The sequence below is a fragment of the Phasianus colchicus genome, chromosome 2 (assembly GCF_987193195.1).
Source record: "Phasianus colchicus chromosome 2, bPhaCol1.hap1.1, whole genome shotgun sequence".
NCBI lineage: Eukaryota > Metazoa > Chordata > Aves > Galliformes > Phasianidae > Phasianus > Phasianus colchicus.
In genome coordinates this window covers 9,177,217-9,193,368 of record NC_143437.1, presented here as the reverse complement: position 1 = coordinate 9,193,368, position 16,152 = coordinate 9,177,217, and the positions used below count along the sequence as shown (strand labels likewise).

At 42.0% G+C, this 16,152-nt stretch overlaps 2 protein-coding genes across 7 annotated transcripts in view; one reads left to right on the top strand and one right to left on the bottom strand.

The window, feature by feature from the left end:
- Positions 1 to 25: 25 nt before the first annotated feature.
- TRMT61B (tRNA methyltransferase 61B) lies at positions 26 to 5,418 on the top strand. The gene is made up of 7 exons (XM_031598752.2): positions 26 to 560; positions 640 to 742; positions 2,681 to 2,871; positions 3,882 to 3,973; positions 4,395 to 4,633; positions 5,074 to 5,154; positions 5,317 to 5,418. The coding sequence occupies exons 1-7, from the start codon at positions 27 to 29 to the stop codon at positions 5,358 to 5,360; spliced, it is 1,284 nt and encodes a 427-aa protein (XP_031454612.2). The 5' UTR covers position 26; the 3' UTR covers positions 5,361 to 5,418.
- SPDYA (speedy/RINGO cell cycle regulator family member A) overlaps positions 5,161 to 16,152 on the bottom strand; it is a 24,661-nt gene continuing 13,669 nt past the window's right edge. For 4 of the 6 annotated variants that reach the window (XM_090134714.1, XM_090134713.1, XM_090134711.1 and 1 more), the window contains 7 exons: positions 14,053 to 14,159; positions 9,751 to 9,991; positions 9,548 to 9,606; positions 9,201 to 9,286; positions 7,822 to 7,993; positions 6,468 to 6,765; positions 5,161 to 5,693 (listed from right to left, as the gene is read on the bottom strand). In XM_090134714.1, the coding sequence (XP_089990840.1) occupies positions 5,605 to 5,693; positions 6,468 to 6,765; positions 7,822 to 7,993; positions 9,201 to 9,286; positions 9,548 to 9,606; positions 9,751 to 9,973 (927 nt within the window). In that variant the 5' untranslated portion in view covers positions 9,974 to 9,991; positions 14,053 to 14,159 and the 3' untranslated portion in view covers positions 5,161 to 5,604. Of the gene's footprint in view, positions 5,694 to 6,467; positions 6,766 to 7,821; positions 7,994 to 9,200; positions 9,287 to 9,547; positions 9,607 to 9,750; positions 9,992 to 10,312; positions 10,458 to 14,052; positions 15,168 to 16,152 lie in introns of those variants that run through there. The other 2 variants (XM_031598775.2, XM_031598765.2) reach the window with 2 other exon arrangements.

Below are 16,152 nucleotides of genomic sequence, written 5' to 3'. Positions count from 1 at the left end.
TCATCGCCCAGCGCGCCGCCGGCGGAATGGCGCCTCCCGCCCGGCTCCTCCGGCGGGCCCTTTCCTCTGCGTCCGACGGGCGGGGGCGGAGGCGGGCGTGGGCGGCTTCGCTGTCGCCTCTGGAGAGGCTGAAGCGGCTGCTGCCGCCGGAGGCGGCGGCGGCGGCGGAGCGCTACGCGGAGCCCCGCCCGTCGGCCGCCCCGCGGGCGCCTCCCGAGGAGAAAATGGCGGCGCCGAGCGCTGCGCCCGCCGCGGCGCCTTCCCCGCGGGGACCCGCCGAGGAGAAAATGGCGGCGCGCTCCAGCCCGCTCCGCGCGGGGGAGCTGGCGCTGGCGGAGCTGCGGAGGAAGCACAACGCGACGCTGAAGCTGCTGTGCCGCTTGGAGGCGGGCGCGGTGCTGAACTCGCACGTCGGGCTCCTGCCGCACCGGGACGTCATCGGGCGGCTGCCCGGGCAGCTGCTGCGCTCCTCGGCCGGGGCGCGGCTGCTGCTGAGGCGGCCCTCGCTGGACGAGTACGTGCTGCTGATGCCGCGGGGACCCACCATCGCCTACCCAAAGGTACCGGCGGGCGGTCGCGGGGCCGGGGCGCGCCTCGCCCTCGTTTGGAAGTAACGCGCCGTGCTTTTGTCACCCCTAGGATATCGGTGCCATGCTGATGATGATGGACGTCCACCCAGGTGACGTCGTGTTGGAAAGTGGCAGCGGGTCTGGTGCTCTGAGCTTGTTTCTGTCGAGAGCGGGTAAGGCTCTGCTCTCAGAGATGTAGCACAGTTATCGGAATCGTAGAATCATGGAGATTGAAAAGGGCCTCTAAGATGATCGTGTCCAGCTACTCCCCCCACCCTGCCCACTGACCACTCCCTCAGTGCCACATCTGGGCATTTCTGTCACCTCCAGGGGCAGTGGCTCCACCATCTCCCTGGGCAGCCCGTGCCAATTGAAACCACTCTTTCTGAGAAGTTTTTCCTAATACCAAACCTGAACCTCCCCTGGTGCAACCTGAGGTCATCACCTCTTATCCTGTTGCTGTTACCTGCGAGAAGAGGCCGACCCCACCTCACTGCAACCTCCCTTCAGGCAGTTGTAGAGAGTGATAAGGTTTCCCCTGAGCCTCCTCTTCTCCAGACTAAACAATCCCAGCTTCCTCAGCTGCTCCTCATAAGATTTCTGCTCCAGACCCCTCACCAGTTTCGTTGCCCTTCTCTGGACACGCTCCAGGGCATTGAGGTCTTCCTTGTAATAAGAGGCCCAATGCTGAACACAGCACTCGAGGTGTGACCTCACCAGTGCTGAGTACAGGGGGATGATCACCTCTCTGCTCCTGCTGGCTGCTCTATTTCTGATACAACCCAGGATGTCATTGGCCTTCTTGCCCATCTGGTCGCACTGCTGGCTCACATTCAGCTGGCTAACACCCCCAGATACTTTTCCAGCTACTCTGCCCCAAACCTGTAGCTGTGCGTGGGGTTGTTGTGACCAAAGTGCACGGCCCAGTACTTGGCCTTGGTGAAGCTCATAGATTGCCATCAGTCCAACAATCCAGCCTACCCATATCCCTCTGTAAGGCCTTTCCGTCTTCAGGCTGTTCAGTGCTTCCTTATCTTATGTTGCTTTTCTGCTGATTAAACAGTTGTAGTCAACTCTTAAAAAGTTCTGCGGCACTTTTAACGTTCACATATACTCTGCTGACTTAAGGAAGTCTGTGCCTGGCCCTGTACAGGATCTTTACTTTGACTGTATTTTGAGGGTTGTTGTATAAAGAGTCACCCTCCTGAAAGGTAAATTTTAGTTCTCATTACTGCTGGGTTTCTAGTGCACCAGAGCCTTCCTCCAGTCTCCTTCCTTTCTCAGTTTCCATTTCCTCACTTTGTTGAATGATGTGAATAATGAAAATGTTTATATTGTTTGTTTTTTCATGTAATGAACTAGCCTGCTTTGACTTAGAAAGTGGAGAGCCGTTGCACTCAGTCAAACTGTCATGCCTTTTCATTTGTGCTTGTACTATTTAATGCTATTATCAACTGTCTTGGGGAGGCAGTGTGGCAGAAAGCTGTTCTTCCTCTTTTTGTAGACAGCAGGTTTAGTTTCTTGTCACTTTTGTTCCCTGGCCTGTTCCCTTCCTTTATGAAGAATATTGTGAATTGGACTCATACTGAAGATTTCAAGACAGTAAGCTTATACTTACATAATAAGGCAATTTATTATGGTTATAAACAGTAACCATGTATAAATCAGGAAGTACGCTTGTGAAGCTTGTCTATGGGCTGAGGTCAGTGAGCAGGCCTGGGGATTTTCGTAGCCTTTGCTCAATTCTAAAGGAAAAGATGGGGGAAGAACAGCAAATCTTTATTTAAAAAAGAAATAAAAATTTAAAACCATTGCTTTCAAATCTGCTTTATAGTGTCTAAGGGTAGCGACCTGCATTGCAGCTTTCTCATCTGCTCCCTGGTAGCTGTAGCAGAAGAATCAAGGGTTCACAAGGCCAAAGGTACTCAAGTCATCTTTTCCTGCAGGGAGTTACTTTGCAGGAAGATGTTACATATGTGGTTATTTCCTAAAATGAATTGGAGATTTTGAGGCATATTTCTTGTCACTTGCATTGCTATTTTTTTTCTAAATTACTTATTATGGATGGGAAAATAGTAGTACATCTAGTATTTTGTTGTTGTTGTTTTAAGTTGGGCCCAAGGGACGTGTTATCAGTTATGAAATCAGAGATGACCATCACAACTTAGCAAAGAAGAATTACAGGCATTGGCGCACAACGTGGAAAATAGGACATATGGAAGAGTGGCCAGATAATGTGGATTTCATTCTTAAAGACATCTCAAGAGCTGCTGAGGATATGAAATCTTTAACATTTGATGCAGTAAGTCCAAATAATTCATACATGACATAAGTCAACATTTTTTTTCCATGTGACTCGAAAACTCTAGTGCTGTCACTTGCAGTGAGATTCCCAGATCTAACTTAACACCAGCTAGCAGATGATCCTGATTTTTTTTTCCCACCAGGTTCCAACTACACTTACCCAAACAAAACAGTCAAACTGCAGTAACAAAGGAATAGCAAAATCAATCTTGTCCTTGCCTTGTAAGCAAGGACATACTTACCTGCTTGGATTTTGGAGAAATGCGGAAATTCTTGTATATGAGTAAGGCATAATATTTCAAGCTTTAAATTTAAAGAAATTACACAAGCTTATTGAAAATATGAATATGTACACACTTGGCTATCAGCTGCACAGAATACAGAATGTTTCTAAAAAGCGAAACTAATTACATTAATACTCCAAATGCTAATGTTGTAAAAAGGTTTAAGTGAAGAAACAGAATAGCTAGCATAAAAATACATAATCTTTAAAAACTTTAAATGTAACAGTCCACAGGAAGGATCAAATGCTGCATTTCTCACTGTTTTACCATTTGAATAGTTTTCTACCAAAAAGAAATAAAGGATGGGTAGCTGAGACTAAAGTTTTCTAAACCTTGAAACCAGCAGCAAACTACACATTAAGACTGTAGCCTGATCGTTTCATCACACAGATGCATTTGAACTTGTTAACATTTACAAACAAGATATCCAAAGATGTTAGTAGATGTAGAATTCTAGAAGTTATTAATAATATTACGGAGTTTAATTAGCAGGAGGTTTAACGTTAGTACAGGACTGCCTTGCTGGTGACACGTGACTTCCTCTGGTAATAGAAATTCAGTTGGAAATAGCATGGGCTGGTTTTTATAGATTGGGAAACTCAAGTTTCTCTAAGCTGTTCAGGAGCATTAATAAAACAGCCTTGCTGTAGCATGCATTAATTTTCCATATATGAATGTTGTTTTTCAAGTATTGTTGTAACAAAAAAACATAACTCTCTTGCAGATAGTTCTGGATATGCTTAACCCTCAATCTGCTCTGTCTGTTGTACACCCCAGTCTTAAAGAGGGTGGTGTGTGTGCTGTGTATTTAGCTAAGTAAGTATTTACTTCTGGCACTTCAACATTTATACAGGCATCACCTGAAATTGTTGCTAAACCATGCTCTCCTAAGATACCCATCCAACGCTAATGGAAGTTATATATATATATATATTGCATTTTTCATTTATTTCTTTTTTTAGGAGTTGCACTCGGTATAAATCACACTTGTCTACATCCTTTGGTTCCTTCAGAACACTTACTGTGGTCACTGGGAGGTTTTAGTTAATGACATCCTCAAAATAACTATTGTGTTCAATTCAGTAGTCGAGTTGCTAGTTCCTTTATCCTAAAATGGAAGGATGTGCAAAAAACCCAAAGGTAAAGAATATGACAAAGGCAATAGAATTATGTTTATAATACTAATACTAATTGGAGTTCTCAAAATATGCCTTTATCCTTTGCATTTCTTCAAAAGCATCACACAGGTTATAGACCTTTTAGACAGAATACGGACATGCAGGCTCCCTTTTGCCTGTGAAAAGATCGTTGAGGTAACTCATAGAAATTGGTTGGTGCTGCCTGCTAAAATCAAGAATTGCAAATCAAGCCAAAGAGTGGAAACTCAAGAAGATATCGAGGAAGACCCTCAACAGAAAGAATGTGATGAAATCCAAACTCAGGATCAAATAGTTCTTAACGAAGATGAAGGAAATGGTAAGAATAGTACTGTTAATAAGATTCTGTTACTGCAATTTTGATAATCCAAAATTAAAAACCCAGGCTAAACAGAAAATAAATGGCAATCCGCAAATACAGAATGACTGTCCTTCCCTATTGTTTTGAAATTTTTAAATAAAATTCAGTCCTTTTGCTGAGGATTCTGATGGGCTCAAGGATTCCCTATGGAAATGCCACCCATATGTATTCAATTTATACTGTCTTAGCAAGTAAAAAAATATATATATACCACATATAAATATATGATTGCAAAATTCAGTGTAGAGCAAAGAAGTCTGAAAGTACTGATAGATGACAACAAAGCACTTTAAGAGAGGGGAAAAAGAAAATGAACGTGCATTGGTAACTGCAGTCTGATGGGTGCATGTTTTCAAACTTGTTGGAAAGAATTATACAAAAAGATGTACTTCTCACAGAATCATTTCCTGATGATGCTGAAACACACTGCTCAACACCTTACACTGCAAGACCATCTCGTTGGCAGGACGCTCATTCAGGTGAGATACTTGAAAAATGCTTTTATTGTAAATGTTTTATCTTAAAATATTTTCAAAAATAATAACTTCTGTACTAACACTTGACATATCACAAAATCACGAAATTTATAATAAACTAGAAATTCAATACTGAAATAGTAACCTGTTTTGTTTTTCAATTAGCATTCCTCACCAAGCTGAGAAAGTTTCGACCACCACTTTCTTGATGCTGCTGCTGTTAGCTGCTAATCTGAGCGTTGTATCAGAATAAAGAGTTACAAAATAGCTATGTTTTGCAAGTTTTGTAACTTCTAGGTAATTCCTGCTTTGATTTCTACTGCATATCAGACTCTTAAATCCTACTTGCTACTTAAAGGGAAATGTTTTAACAAACAGTCATCATGTATGGCACTGCAGTGCAACACCAATTGTTCTGCAAAGCACAGCCTCTATTTCTTTGTTCAGTGCATTTCATTCTTCATTCCTTGTAAACCAGTCCATGGATTTGTCTTGGTTCGAGGTGTTATCTCTTCTCCTTTTGCTGGACAGGCTCTGACAGTCTACCAGAAATCAGGAGGGGGAAAAAAATTGGTAAGAAAACTTTTGAGATGCTAATGAAGCAGCTTCTGACTTGGCTACATACCAACTGGTTGCTGTTGGGTTCTTTAAGAACAGTGTTTGCACAACTGTAATGGAAACTGAAATTCACTGAACTTGTTCTTTTGATAAAGCTGTGCTCGTTTCTAAGAAAAAATATCAGTTGTTGGTAAGAATAGCTTTGGTTCACTTCCAGCAACTATGCTGAGATCTGCCGTGGTATTTATTAGCTTTGCTATGAGGTACTCAAATGGTCAAAACAGACACAGAGCTATAAATTAACTGGAACTTGAAGGTTAATTAACTGAAACTCTAACCCTTTATAAGTAAGTGTACTAAGAATGCTGCAACATGTCTTTGCAGAACTGGGGCCTTAGCACAGGAAGTTTGCATCTTGGGGGTTCCACTCTCAACTATAACGAAACATTAGACACAACTGCTCTGAGTAACAGAGGCTTCTCATGTAAAGGCTCAGGGAGACAACTTTGAGTAGTTCCCTGTGTAAAGATTCTATTCTATAAAACAGTTTTTGCAATAAACTCTTATATTCTTTTCCATACATACCCCAACTTTGAAAGAGTATCTTGCATAAATTCTGTCAAAGACAGAGCTGCACTTAAAGGAAACAGATCATCTTATCACACCAAGGATAAAGCGGTCTCTTCTGTGGTTTAAAGGGCAAATACAGCCTCACTTGCCTAAACTAATTCAAAAATATTTGCAGTATTTAACCATACCTTGGGCAGAAGAAGCAGGAGAGTCAACTAGCATTTTTTCAATTGCAAAGGTGTCCTTCAAATCCTGGGATGAACATAACTCTGTCACCTCTAAACTGCTAGTAGATGAGGAGGAAGATGATGATAATCCCAGTCGTACAAATCTTCCCTTCTTACCACAGAGGTAACAGGGGATAGGAGAATTATTAGGTCCTCGTGGCAGCTGTGTTTCATCTTTGTTGTAGTTCCTTATGGCTCCACTGTGGTACACAGAGCGTTCTCGCTGCCATATGTAATGTGTTGGAGCAATAGCCATTACCTACCAGAACGACCATTCCATCAGAAGCCGTAAAAATTATTGACAAACATACAGCTGAGAACAAGGGATCCAATTCACGTATAACAAAATTAAGACTAGAGAAGAGGTACCTTGTCTGCCTCGGTTTCACTAGAAGTTTTGCTAACATGGGCAAGAATAAATTGGTTATATTCAGATATTTAAATGTGATAAGTAGAGCATCACAAATATCAATTTATGCTTTGTTTGTTGGACTGAAGTTGTTGTCTTTTACTATTAAACATAAACTAGATGGATCTTCTGGCTCACAAAGTCACTAAGCTTATAACAACTAAGTTGATAGGGTATGCTGTGAAGCACACTCCACTCTTGCCTCATTGCTTGTATTTTTCCCATAAGCATCTCATCCCATTCCCAGAGATGAGATGCTGAAGAGATTTTCTTTTCCACCAGCAGTAGTAAACATTATGTTCTTCAAACATAGCAGGGCTTTTTCAGACAGACAGATGTCATCTGGAAAGCAAGGAATGCCTTGTTCCCCCCAGTATGTTTGAAAAATGGAGGTTGTAACAACACATTAACAAAGCATATTAAAAGCATGTCCTTTCTTTTTTGAAATGCAGTGAAAAACCACTGCCTTACAAAGTCTATTAAAGTTACCTTGTTAATTCATAAGAGAGTAAAATTTCACCTGAGTTGCTACTTGAAGGTTTCATTTTGTGTACAAACTTGAAGTTTGTAAGCAAAGATGCATATAAAAATATTTCTACAGTGAATGAGGTTTAGCAGCTAATAATATACTTTAAGCAATATTATTTGCACAAAGCAGAAAGATTCTTATCCTTAAAGCTTGAAACTGTAGCATAACAAAATATCCTAGTTTACCTTAAAGCCATTATTTCTAAGATTGTATTTTGAATGTAGAAGAAAAAAAAAATGATGGAGGAAAAGCTCCATCTTTTCCTTCCCGTGGCTTATCTACTCACTCTAGAGAAGAAATTGCTAGTGTGGAGCTATACTGTTAATTAGTATTAATTGTTGTAGTTTCAGTGTCTACAGTATTAAAACTGTCCCTACCTCTTCACAGCAACGTCTGCTTACAATAGCCCTGTAGTCAATTCTACTCCATAGATGATCTCTTAACTTTAAGAAATCAGGAAAGAGCTTTCTCCAGTTTTTTCCTAGAGCCCATGGGAAAATCTCATACTTTGATTCTTCATTGTCTTCTTCCACTGTATTTGCCAGATACCTTGAAATATACATATATGTTTGTGTCTGTTATTCAATCTTGAATCACTGTATGAATGTGAGTTCTGACACTAAAAGACATATTAGTTATTTTTCCTAATATTCTAAAGAAAAGAAAAATTACTAATAAAACAGTCTTTCCAGATTACAATATGTTCTTAGTCATAAAGTTTTACGTGTATCCTTTAGATAAATATAAATTTATGGGAAGCTATTATTGAAACACTTTACCCAAGAGCCTACTAAATAAATAGGTATGTAAGAACTCGCATATCCTGACAGCTTTCACCTAATTTTAATTTAGTAACCCCTACAAATCATACCTGAAAAAATTACTACTTTTAGTCTCCCCTCTTGCAAGACTATAAGTCTTCTCTCCAGTCCCAGACCCAGGAGACCCTTTGGCCCTTTCTAGTCCCTCTTTATCAGTTCTGGGCCTGTTTTTTCTCCCTTCATAGGAGCCAACTTCCTCCTCCATGGTCTATGGATGCTCATGGCAAAAGAAACAGCCACCTTTCTCCCTGCACTGGTGTGCAAATCAGAGCAGCTTCTATTATAGGAAAAGATTACCTGTGCTCTGTAACTATGAAACAAAACACTGAATCTGTCAGTATGCTTTATTTTCTTGGCCAAATACGGAATTATATGAGCTCAATAAAGGCAGGTTCATCATTGTACCTCTGTTTCTATGTATAGGAATTTTTATAAGTATTCAGGAAAGTGATTCTCAGAAATTACTTAGCTATATTTTTACTGTTGACTCAATCACCTTGTCAGAAACTTTATTAGTAAGTTGTGCATCATTATGAATCATTTCAGAGCAAATGACTTGAAAGCTTGCAAAAACATTAAATGGGGTCTTATAAGAGAAACATAAGACATTTCTATCTCTATCTATTGTCCTGCATTTATTTTATTGCATATTTACTTTAATCCATACGAAGTTCAGAGATTTAGAGTTCTGTAGCAGAGGTCCATGCTATAAATTACAATACCAATGCAAACATCCCTGCTACTCAAGTTGGAAATCAGGAAAACAATGTTCAATGCACTAAAATTATATATAATGTGAAGATCACATTTCTTCATATGGAACCCAAACAACTACAAACTGGTTATGATATCTTCCTGCGTATCAGAATAATCAAAAAGCAACAAACTAATACCAAAATTTTGCTAATGAAACTAAATTATTTAAGAATACTTACAGAGCAACAAAGAAATTGAGTCTGGTGTGCTCATCTATTGTGAAGTTAGCCCTCTTGAAGTAAACGAACGTCATTGCCAAAAGATACTGTTGTAAAATGTGAAATTTTACATTCATTAGTAAGCATTAATACTTTATTTCAATATAACACTACAGAAAACTCTTAGAATGTTTGTCTCGCACCAAAATGCTGTGTTGTGTCTTATCAACGAGGAAAGCATAAATTGAGTTTTCTCAAAGCTTCCATAAAGATGTATTAGGAAAAAAAAAAAACCGGTATTCTTATCATAGTATCAAGTGATTAGCAGCAGATTTTCACTCAAGATAGATTGCACTACAAACGTTTACCTTGTCTGCAATTTTACAGCAACAGTCCATCCATAGGAAGTCTTGAATTAGATCATCATCTACAACAATAAAACACGTTTAACCTAAGGCATGGCTGTTAGCATCTGTATCAACAGCATCCCAAAACTATCACTGAGTTTAGAAAACAGACTTCCTGAAGAGTTTTCTACACTTCAGTCGATTGGTATCTGACAGTGACCTACCAAAGAGTTTAAAGAAAGCTGTCATTTCCTGGCGCTGAATAACAAGGCACGGAGCCTTTGGGTGTCCGTAGGTACCATTCGGAACCCTTTTCTCACAGCTGTCGCGGCAGTTTCTGGAAGAACACCGCTTCGGCCTGACCAGCTTTTTGTGCTGCTGGGGTCTGGAGGCACTCGGCTTTGGGTGGGCAGCAGGAGGCGTGTGGCACACCAGGCTGTGTCTCATCGTGGCAAGCCAAGGTTCCTGCAGGGAAGGACTCGGTTAACTGGAGGAACGGGCACGCCGAGCGGTGCTGCCCTGTGCTTTGTTCAAACCAAGCGCCTGCAGCGGAGCTGCCCTGCCCGCCGATACTGAGACGAGCTGTATGACCGCTGAGCTGGGCAGCTGGCTTTCCTTTAGCTCGCTTGTATCCATGAACGCGAGGATACCACGAGAAGCGTGAGGAAAGCTGTTTTTCAGCGGGGGAAAGCGACTTTACTCCTTCAGCAGGGCCTACGCAGAGGGGAGGCTGGCCGAGGCAGGCTCACAGCAGCCCGCCGGCTCTTACTCAGCCGTCACACTTACGATAAAGCTCCTCACGAGAGCCGGCAATGACATTCGCCTCCCGCCAACGAGCGCTTTCGAGACACCGACCGCCTCTCGCAACGACCCGCCCGCTCCTCAGCGAACCGCCTTTCACGCCACGCCCCAGCGCGAGACGGCGTCCTTAGCAGCCAATCGGAGCGCGGGAGGCTGCCGCTTCAGCCAATCGGGCTGCGAGGCGTTCTTAACTCCCCCACCCGCCGGCCGCCCTGGGTTACGGCGCTCCGGCGGAGCCCGCCCCAGCCAATCAGACGAGAGCACGGCTGTTGCTAGGCAGGCGGCGGTTGGGCTGCGGTAAGATGGCGCTGTCTCGCAGCGCTGTGTGGTGCTGTGGCTCTGCCCTCTCTAATAAGCTGTACCCCATGTAATAAGCTATTCTGAAACCTGGCCCAGCTTTAACGTTGCCAGCTGTCTAGCAACGTTGTAAAAGCTTCCCTCTGTTTCAACACGACACCTTTAGCTAAAGAAACACAATAATGAAAAGACACAAGTAGGCTTATCAAACATCAAAAGAAGGCAAAAGAGGCCAAATTGTCTCAGGAGTAGACTGGGATGCAACAGGCAGATGTCCAGATACTCCCCTCCGTCCTGCTTTTCCAGCACTTCAATATAATTTATCTCTATCCAAGGACAAGCAGATGTTCAGAGCAACCGAGTGCTGACTGAGCAAATGTTATGATTTTGGTAGCTATAAATTAGTAATAATAGACGTTCTTCTACTGAGCATGCATCAGTGGAGAACGGTCAGCTAGAGAGGAAGACCACTGGATGAAGTAAAAGGCGTCAGTTGGACTGTCATGATGCTAAAAGATGCTAAATAATAGAAAAGACCATGGAATAGAAGACTGGAAACTTCATAAATCACTACCCGAGATAGACATGACACGTGTATGATAATTATCCCATGGGTAACTGATGAATATGTGCTATCTGTGGTAATATTGACTCTGAGTCATGTAATCTTTGAAGTGCTTATGGTGGAAATATCCCAGTGCTTCCCAGCACCTCTGATAAAGAATTCCTGACCTAGGGTAACAAAACTTTGCTGTTAGGTTTCTGTGCATTCATCTCTTTGATTCAGTACTCAGGGAAGGGTTGTGTCAAGTTTCTGACCATGTTCTCTAAAAAGGGAGAAATATATCAAGTGGTAAATGTACAGACAAACAGTGTCGTTATGGAATAGGCTGAAAACAGGAAACATGGCAGTGGGGAGGAGATAATGTCAGATAATCAGCTGGGCAAACATTTGTCTGTGAGGTTCTTGCTTCATATAAATGTGGAGGTGAGTTATGGTGCTGAAAGGGCCAAGTGTCTCCAGTAAGAGGCAGAGGAAAGCCCAACAAGGAAGGTAATTGTCATTACAGCATGTTATAGATCACCCAGTCAGGACAAAGAAGCAGACCAAGTGTTCTAAAAGCAGCTAGAAGTGTCACAATTGCTAGTGAGACTTTAGCTTTACAGCTGTCTGCTGGAAATACAATGCAGCAGAGAAGAAACAGACCAGGAGCCAGTTTTAACATTTTTGCCAATAATCTGGACAAGGTGATTGAGTGCACCCTCAATAAATTTGCAAATATCAAGTTGGGTGGGACTCTTGATCTGCTTGAGGGCAGGAAGGCTCTGCAGAGGAATCTGGGTAAGCTAGTCATAGATATCACATCCAATCACATATCATTCAACAAGGCTAAAGGCCAGCTGATACACTTGGGTCATAACAACCCCAGGCAATAATAACAGTCTTGGGGAAAAGTGACTGAATGACTGCACAGTAGAAAGAACCTCAGGGTGCTGATGGACAGCCAACTGAACGTGAGCCATCACTGTGCACAGGTGGCCAAGAAGACCAATGGCTCCTGGCTTGCATCAGAAATAGCGTGGCCAACAGGACAAGGGGAGTGGCTGTCCCTCTGTGCTCAACACTGGTGAAGCCACAACTTGAGTACCATGTTCAGTTTGAGCCCATCTTTACAAGAAAGACATTAAGTTGCTGGAATGCATTCAGAGAAAAGCAACAAAGCTGGTGAAGGATCTAGAAAATGAGATGTGAGGACCAACTGAGGGAACTGGGGCAGTTCAGACTGAATTCTTCAACAAAGAATTCTTCAGCCTTCAGAGAAGGCTGAGGGGAGACCTTCTTTCTTTCTACAACTGCCTGAAAGGAGGTCACAGTGAGGTCTGGTCTCTTTTCTCAGGTGACACATGATAGGATTGAGGCAATGGCCTAAAGGTGCACCAGGGAAGGTTTAGATTGGATATCAGGAAGAATTTATTTACAGAGAGGGTGGTCAAGCATTGGAGAAAGCTTCCTGGGGAAGTGGTAGAGTTGCTGTCTCTGGAGGTATAGAGATGTAGATGTAGCACTTAGGACATAGTTTAGTAGTGATTGATGGTTGGACTTGATGATCTTAATGGTCTTTCCAACCTAAACGATTCTATGATTTTTTGTGTGTTCAGGCTGTGTCACCTGCAATAAATCATCTTCCATGAAAGAAAGAAAGAAAGAAAGAAAGAAAGAAAGGAAGGAAGGAAGGAAGGAAGAAAGGAAGGAAGGAAGGAAGGAAGGAAGGAAGGAAGGAAGGAAGGAAGGAAGGAAGGAAGGAAGGAAGGAAGGAAGGAAGGAAGGAAGGAAGGAAGGAAGGAAGGAAGGAAGGAAGGAAGGAAGGAAGGAAGGAAGGAAGGAAGGAAGGAAGGAAGGAAGGAAGGAAGGAAGGAAGGAAGGAAGGAAGGAAGGAAGGAAGGAAGGAAGGAAGGAAGGAAGGAGGAAAGGAGGAAAGGAAGGAAGGAAGAAAAAAAGAAGGAAAGAAGGAAAGAAGGAAGGTAGGAAGGTAGGAAGAAGGAAAGAAGGAAAGAAAGAAAGAAAGAGAGAGAGAGAGAGAGAGAGAGAGAAAACACACTCTCATTTGTGCTCAATAGTTTTCATCTAAGGAACTCAAAGTACTCTACTACCAATCATTTGATAACTGTGGAAGGCAAAGAAAAAAGATGTTACTGAAATATACGCATAGCCTGAGAGACCACTGAAGCTAGGGAGAAAGCTTTTGTCGTGTTTTGCACTCTGCAAAACATAAATTTGCAGTAGTAATTTTGAAGTACATACATTCTTATTCTTTGCATCTTCTGATTTGTATTCCTCGCAGTGCCAGGTAAAAGGAGGTTACAAAGCAGATTCTAGAGGCATTGTGATCCACTCTCTGCAAACACCTGCACAGTTTCCCACCTCCCACGAGCCAGGGCTGAGCTGTAATATAGACCAGCCTTGTAACTTTGTCTCAAGACTCTGAGGAAACAGAAGTTGCGAGACAAAACACTGAGAAAGTTTGCAGTTTTGCATTTCTCTTCTTGAAGAGAGAACCTAGAGACTAAGGTAGGATTGTTGAGACGGGGATGACTCAAGCATTCACCTCGAAGCATCATGGAGAAACATTGACATGGAAGGGCAAAAGCCCAGAAGGAAGAAACAGCTGACAGCTCAGCCCAACTGAGGGTTTGCTCCAGGCAGCCACATGGGCTGATAAAAACCTCCTGCATGCTGACCTGGATAGCAAAGGTGCTCTGACCTCTCTTTGGTGGTGATGAGCTTACTAATGCCTAACCTTGAAGCTCTATGTATGTTTGCTAATGAACAGTTGTGTTGTATTCTTGAGTTGTGCATCTTACATACTCTACTGGGTATATGATAAGAAGTCATTTAACAGGGTAAAAACAAGAAAACAAAACTTTACCAGGTTGTAGATCCTGCGTACGGTACAGAGGACTTAACCGGTTCTCATCCTGGCATATCATTAACCACAGCGTCCAGGAGTTCGTTTAACAGTTCATCCAAGCGTATCTGAAAGGAAGTAATTAGTTCTCTGATTTGCAAGTAGCTCAGTGAACATCAGGGGGCACTGTTTCAATTCAAACCGAGACAACGCAGCACTTCCCTGTTTTCCTCCCTGGCTTTGTTACTGTACTTAATTCTGAATCCTTCCTAAAGGAAGAGGTTAGATCAGTCGAGCTATCTTCATCTCTACCTGCTGTTACAGTTTGAACTGTGCTTTTCTCTATACATAATGATTAAGATCTGTGTTTGAATTTTTACAGAATCTTATTTTTGAGAAAAGAAAAAAAGAAGATTGTATTCATGCACTGGAACTCAATTATGTGACACAGGGTTACACAGCTACTCAGTAGCTAGGTCCAAAAAGGCGAGGGGAAGGCAGTATACTTAATTTAAATTACAAAATAACAATTAAGGAATTTTCAGTGAATGAGTTGTTTACATATAGATTAATAAGTATGGCAGAAGAAATATTTGTACAGGAGGAAAACAAATGCCTTTGACATCCGGTATCCTTTTTAGTGGGGTTTTGTTGTTGTTTGAGAAAGATAAAGTCCCACTGGAAGAATACCTGGTCTATCTCTTCTCAGGAGGCCAGGAAGCTGGTTCTTCTAAGTACAGATCATTGTTCACAATAAAATACGCATTTTTCCAATTATAGAATTTTCCTACTTATCGCCAAGTATGAGATGAGAGGGAAAAAAAAGAACAGTTCTCTTCCTTGTAGAGAGAACTCCTGGCCTTGTCAGGGGAACCCAGCCTCAAACACGTTATAGATGAAATGAAACATGCAGGATGAGGACTCTGTTCCTTAAGACATGTAGCGAAATGCAAGCATTCATCTCAAGATGAAACTCTGGACATACGCTAACTATTTTAGAATCTAAGCTGTAGTAAAGCACATTGAGTTTCAGTAAATTTAAAAAGAAACACATAAATGACCTGAATCCACATCTCTCACTAGCAACCTGTTTCTTTATGTGGGGAGGGAGAGTAAGGATTTAGAGGAGTTGCATGAAACAGCACATCACTGCAGCACTAGGGTTCCTGGACTAGGGCCACACACATAACAGCCTGAATATGGCTTACCTGTTTGGTACTCTAACCAGCAGCTAATGATGTGAGAAAGGAGCCTTCATGATAAATCCTTGCTGTCAACAAATGCTACCGTGTGATTAAAATTAAAATGCTCTACTGCCACTTAAGTATATGTCAGTGATGGATGGATGGACATGGAAATTGTTGTCTGCTTTGTTTACCTGAAAAGAACTTCTAAACATTCATCAGGGTTTTCTAATACGTAAAGTCAAGAATAGCTCTGGTTGCTCTTGGGAGCTGAGAAATTCAGAAACTATATTTAAAAAATCATTTGGAAATAAGGCAGGGAGTAAGAAATGTACTGCCTAGACTAAACCAACAAATGGCAGAAGAATGTCAAGGTCACCAGCAAATCCAGTGCATGTCTAAACACGCAGCTTCTGAACAGCCAGGTGCTCCATAGCAGAACATCTAGATTAAATACTGAGGACATAAGTTTGAACTTGCTGTTCACTTCTACTTCTATAATAGACTGATATATCCTGTATGAACCTAACCCATTCAAATCAGACAGTGGAAGCATTTAAGATTTATTTTTAAGGATTGGCTCTTCTGTGCTGGTTGTAAAATGAAACAAAATAGTCTTACCTCAAGAGTTCCAATTAATTGCCAAAATAAACAGGTGAGACTATGCTAGGTCTTCACCATCATGTCACAGCAAGGCAAATGAGGAACCAACGCTGTGTCTCTCAACATCAGCAGCTCCCACCTCTTAAGTGCATGTTGACTTTAAGGGGAAAGGACGTGAAGTGTGCAGTACTCTATATAGTGATTTATTTATTTTTTTTAACCTCCTGATATCTCTCACAACATTTTAACTTTTAGCAGCCACTGGGAGTTGTGTATTTGCACGTTAGTGAGCTTTAATAAGCATGGGTATTCATTACCCAGTTGCGCTCTTGCA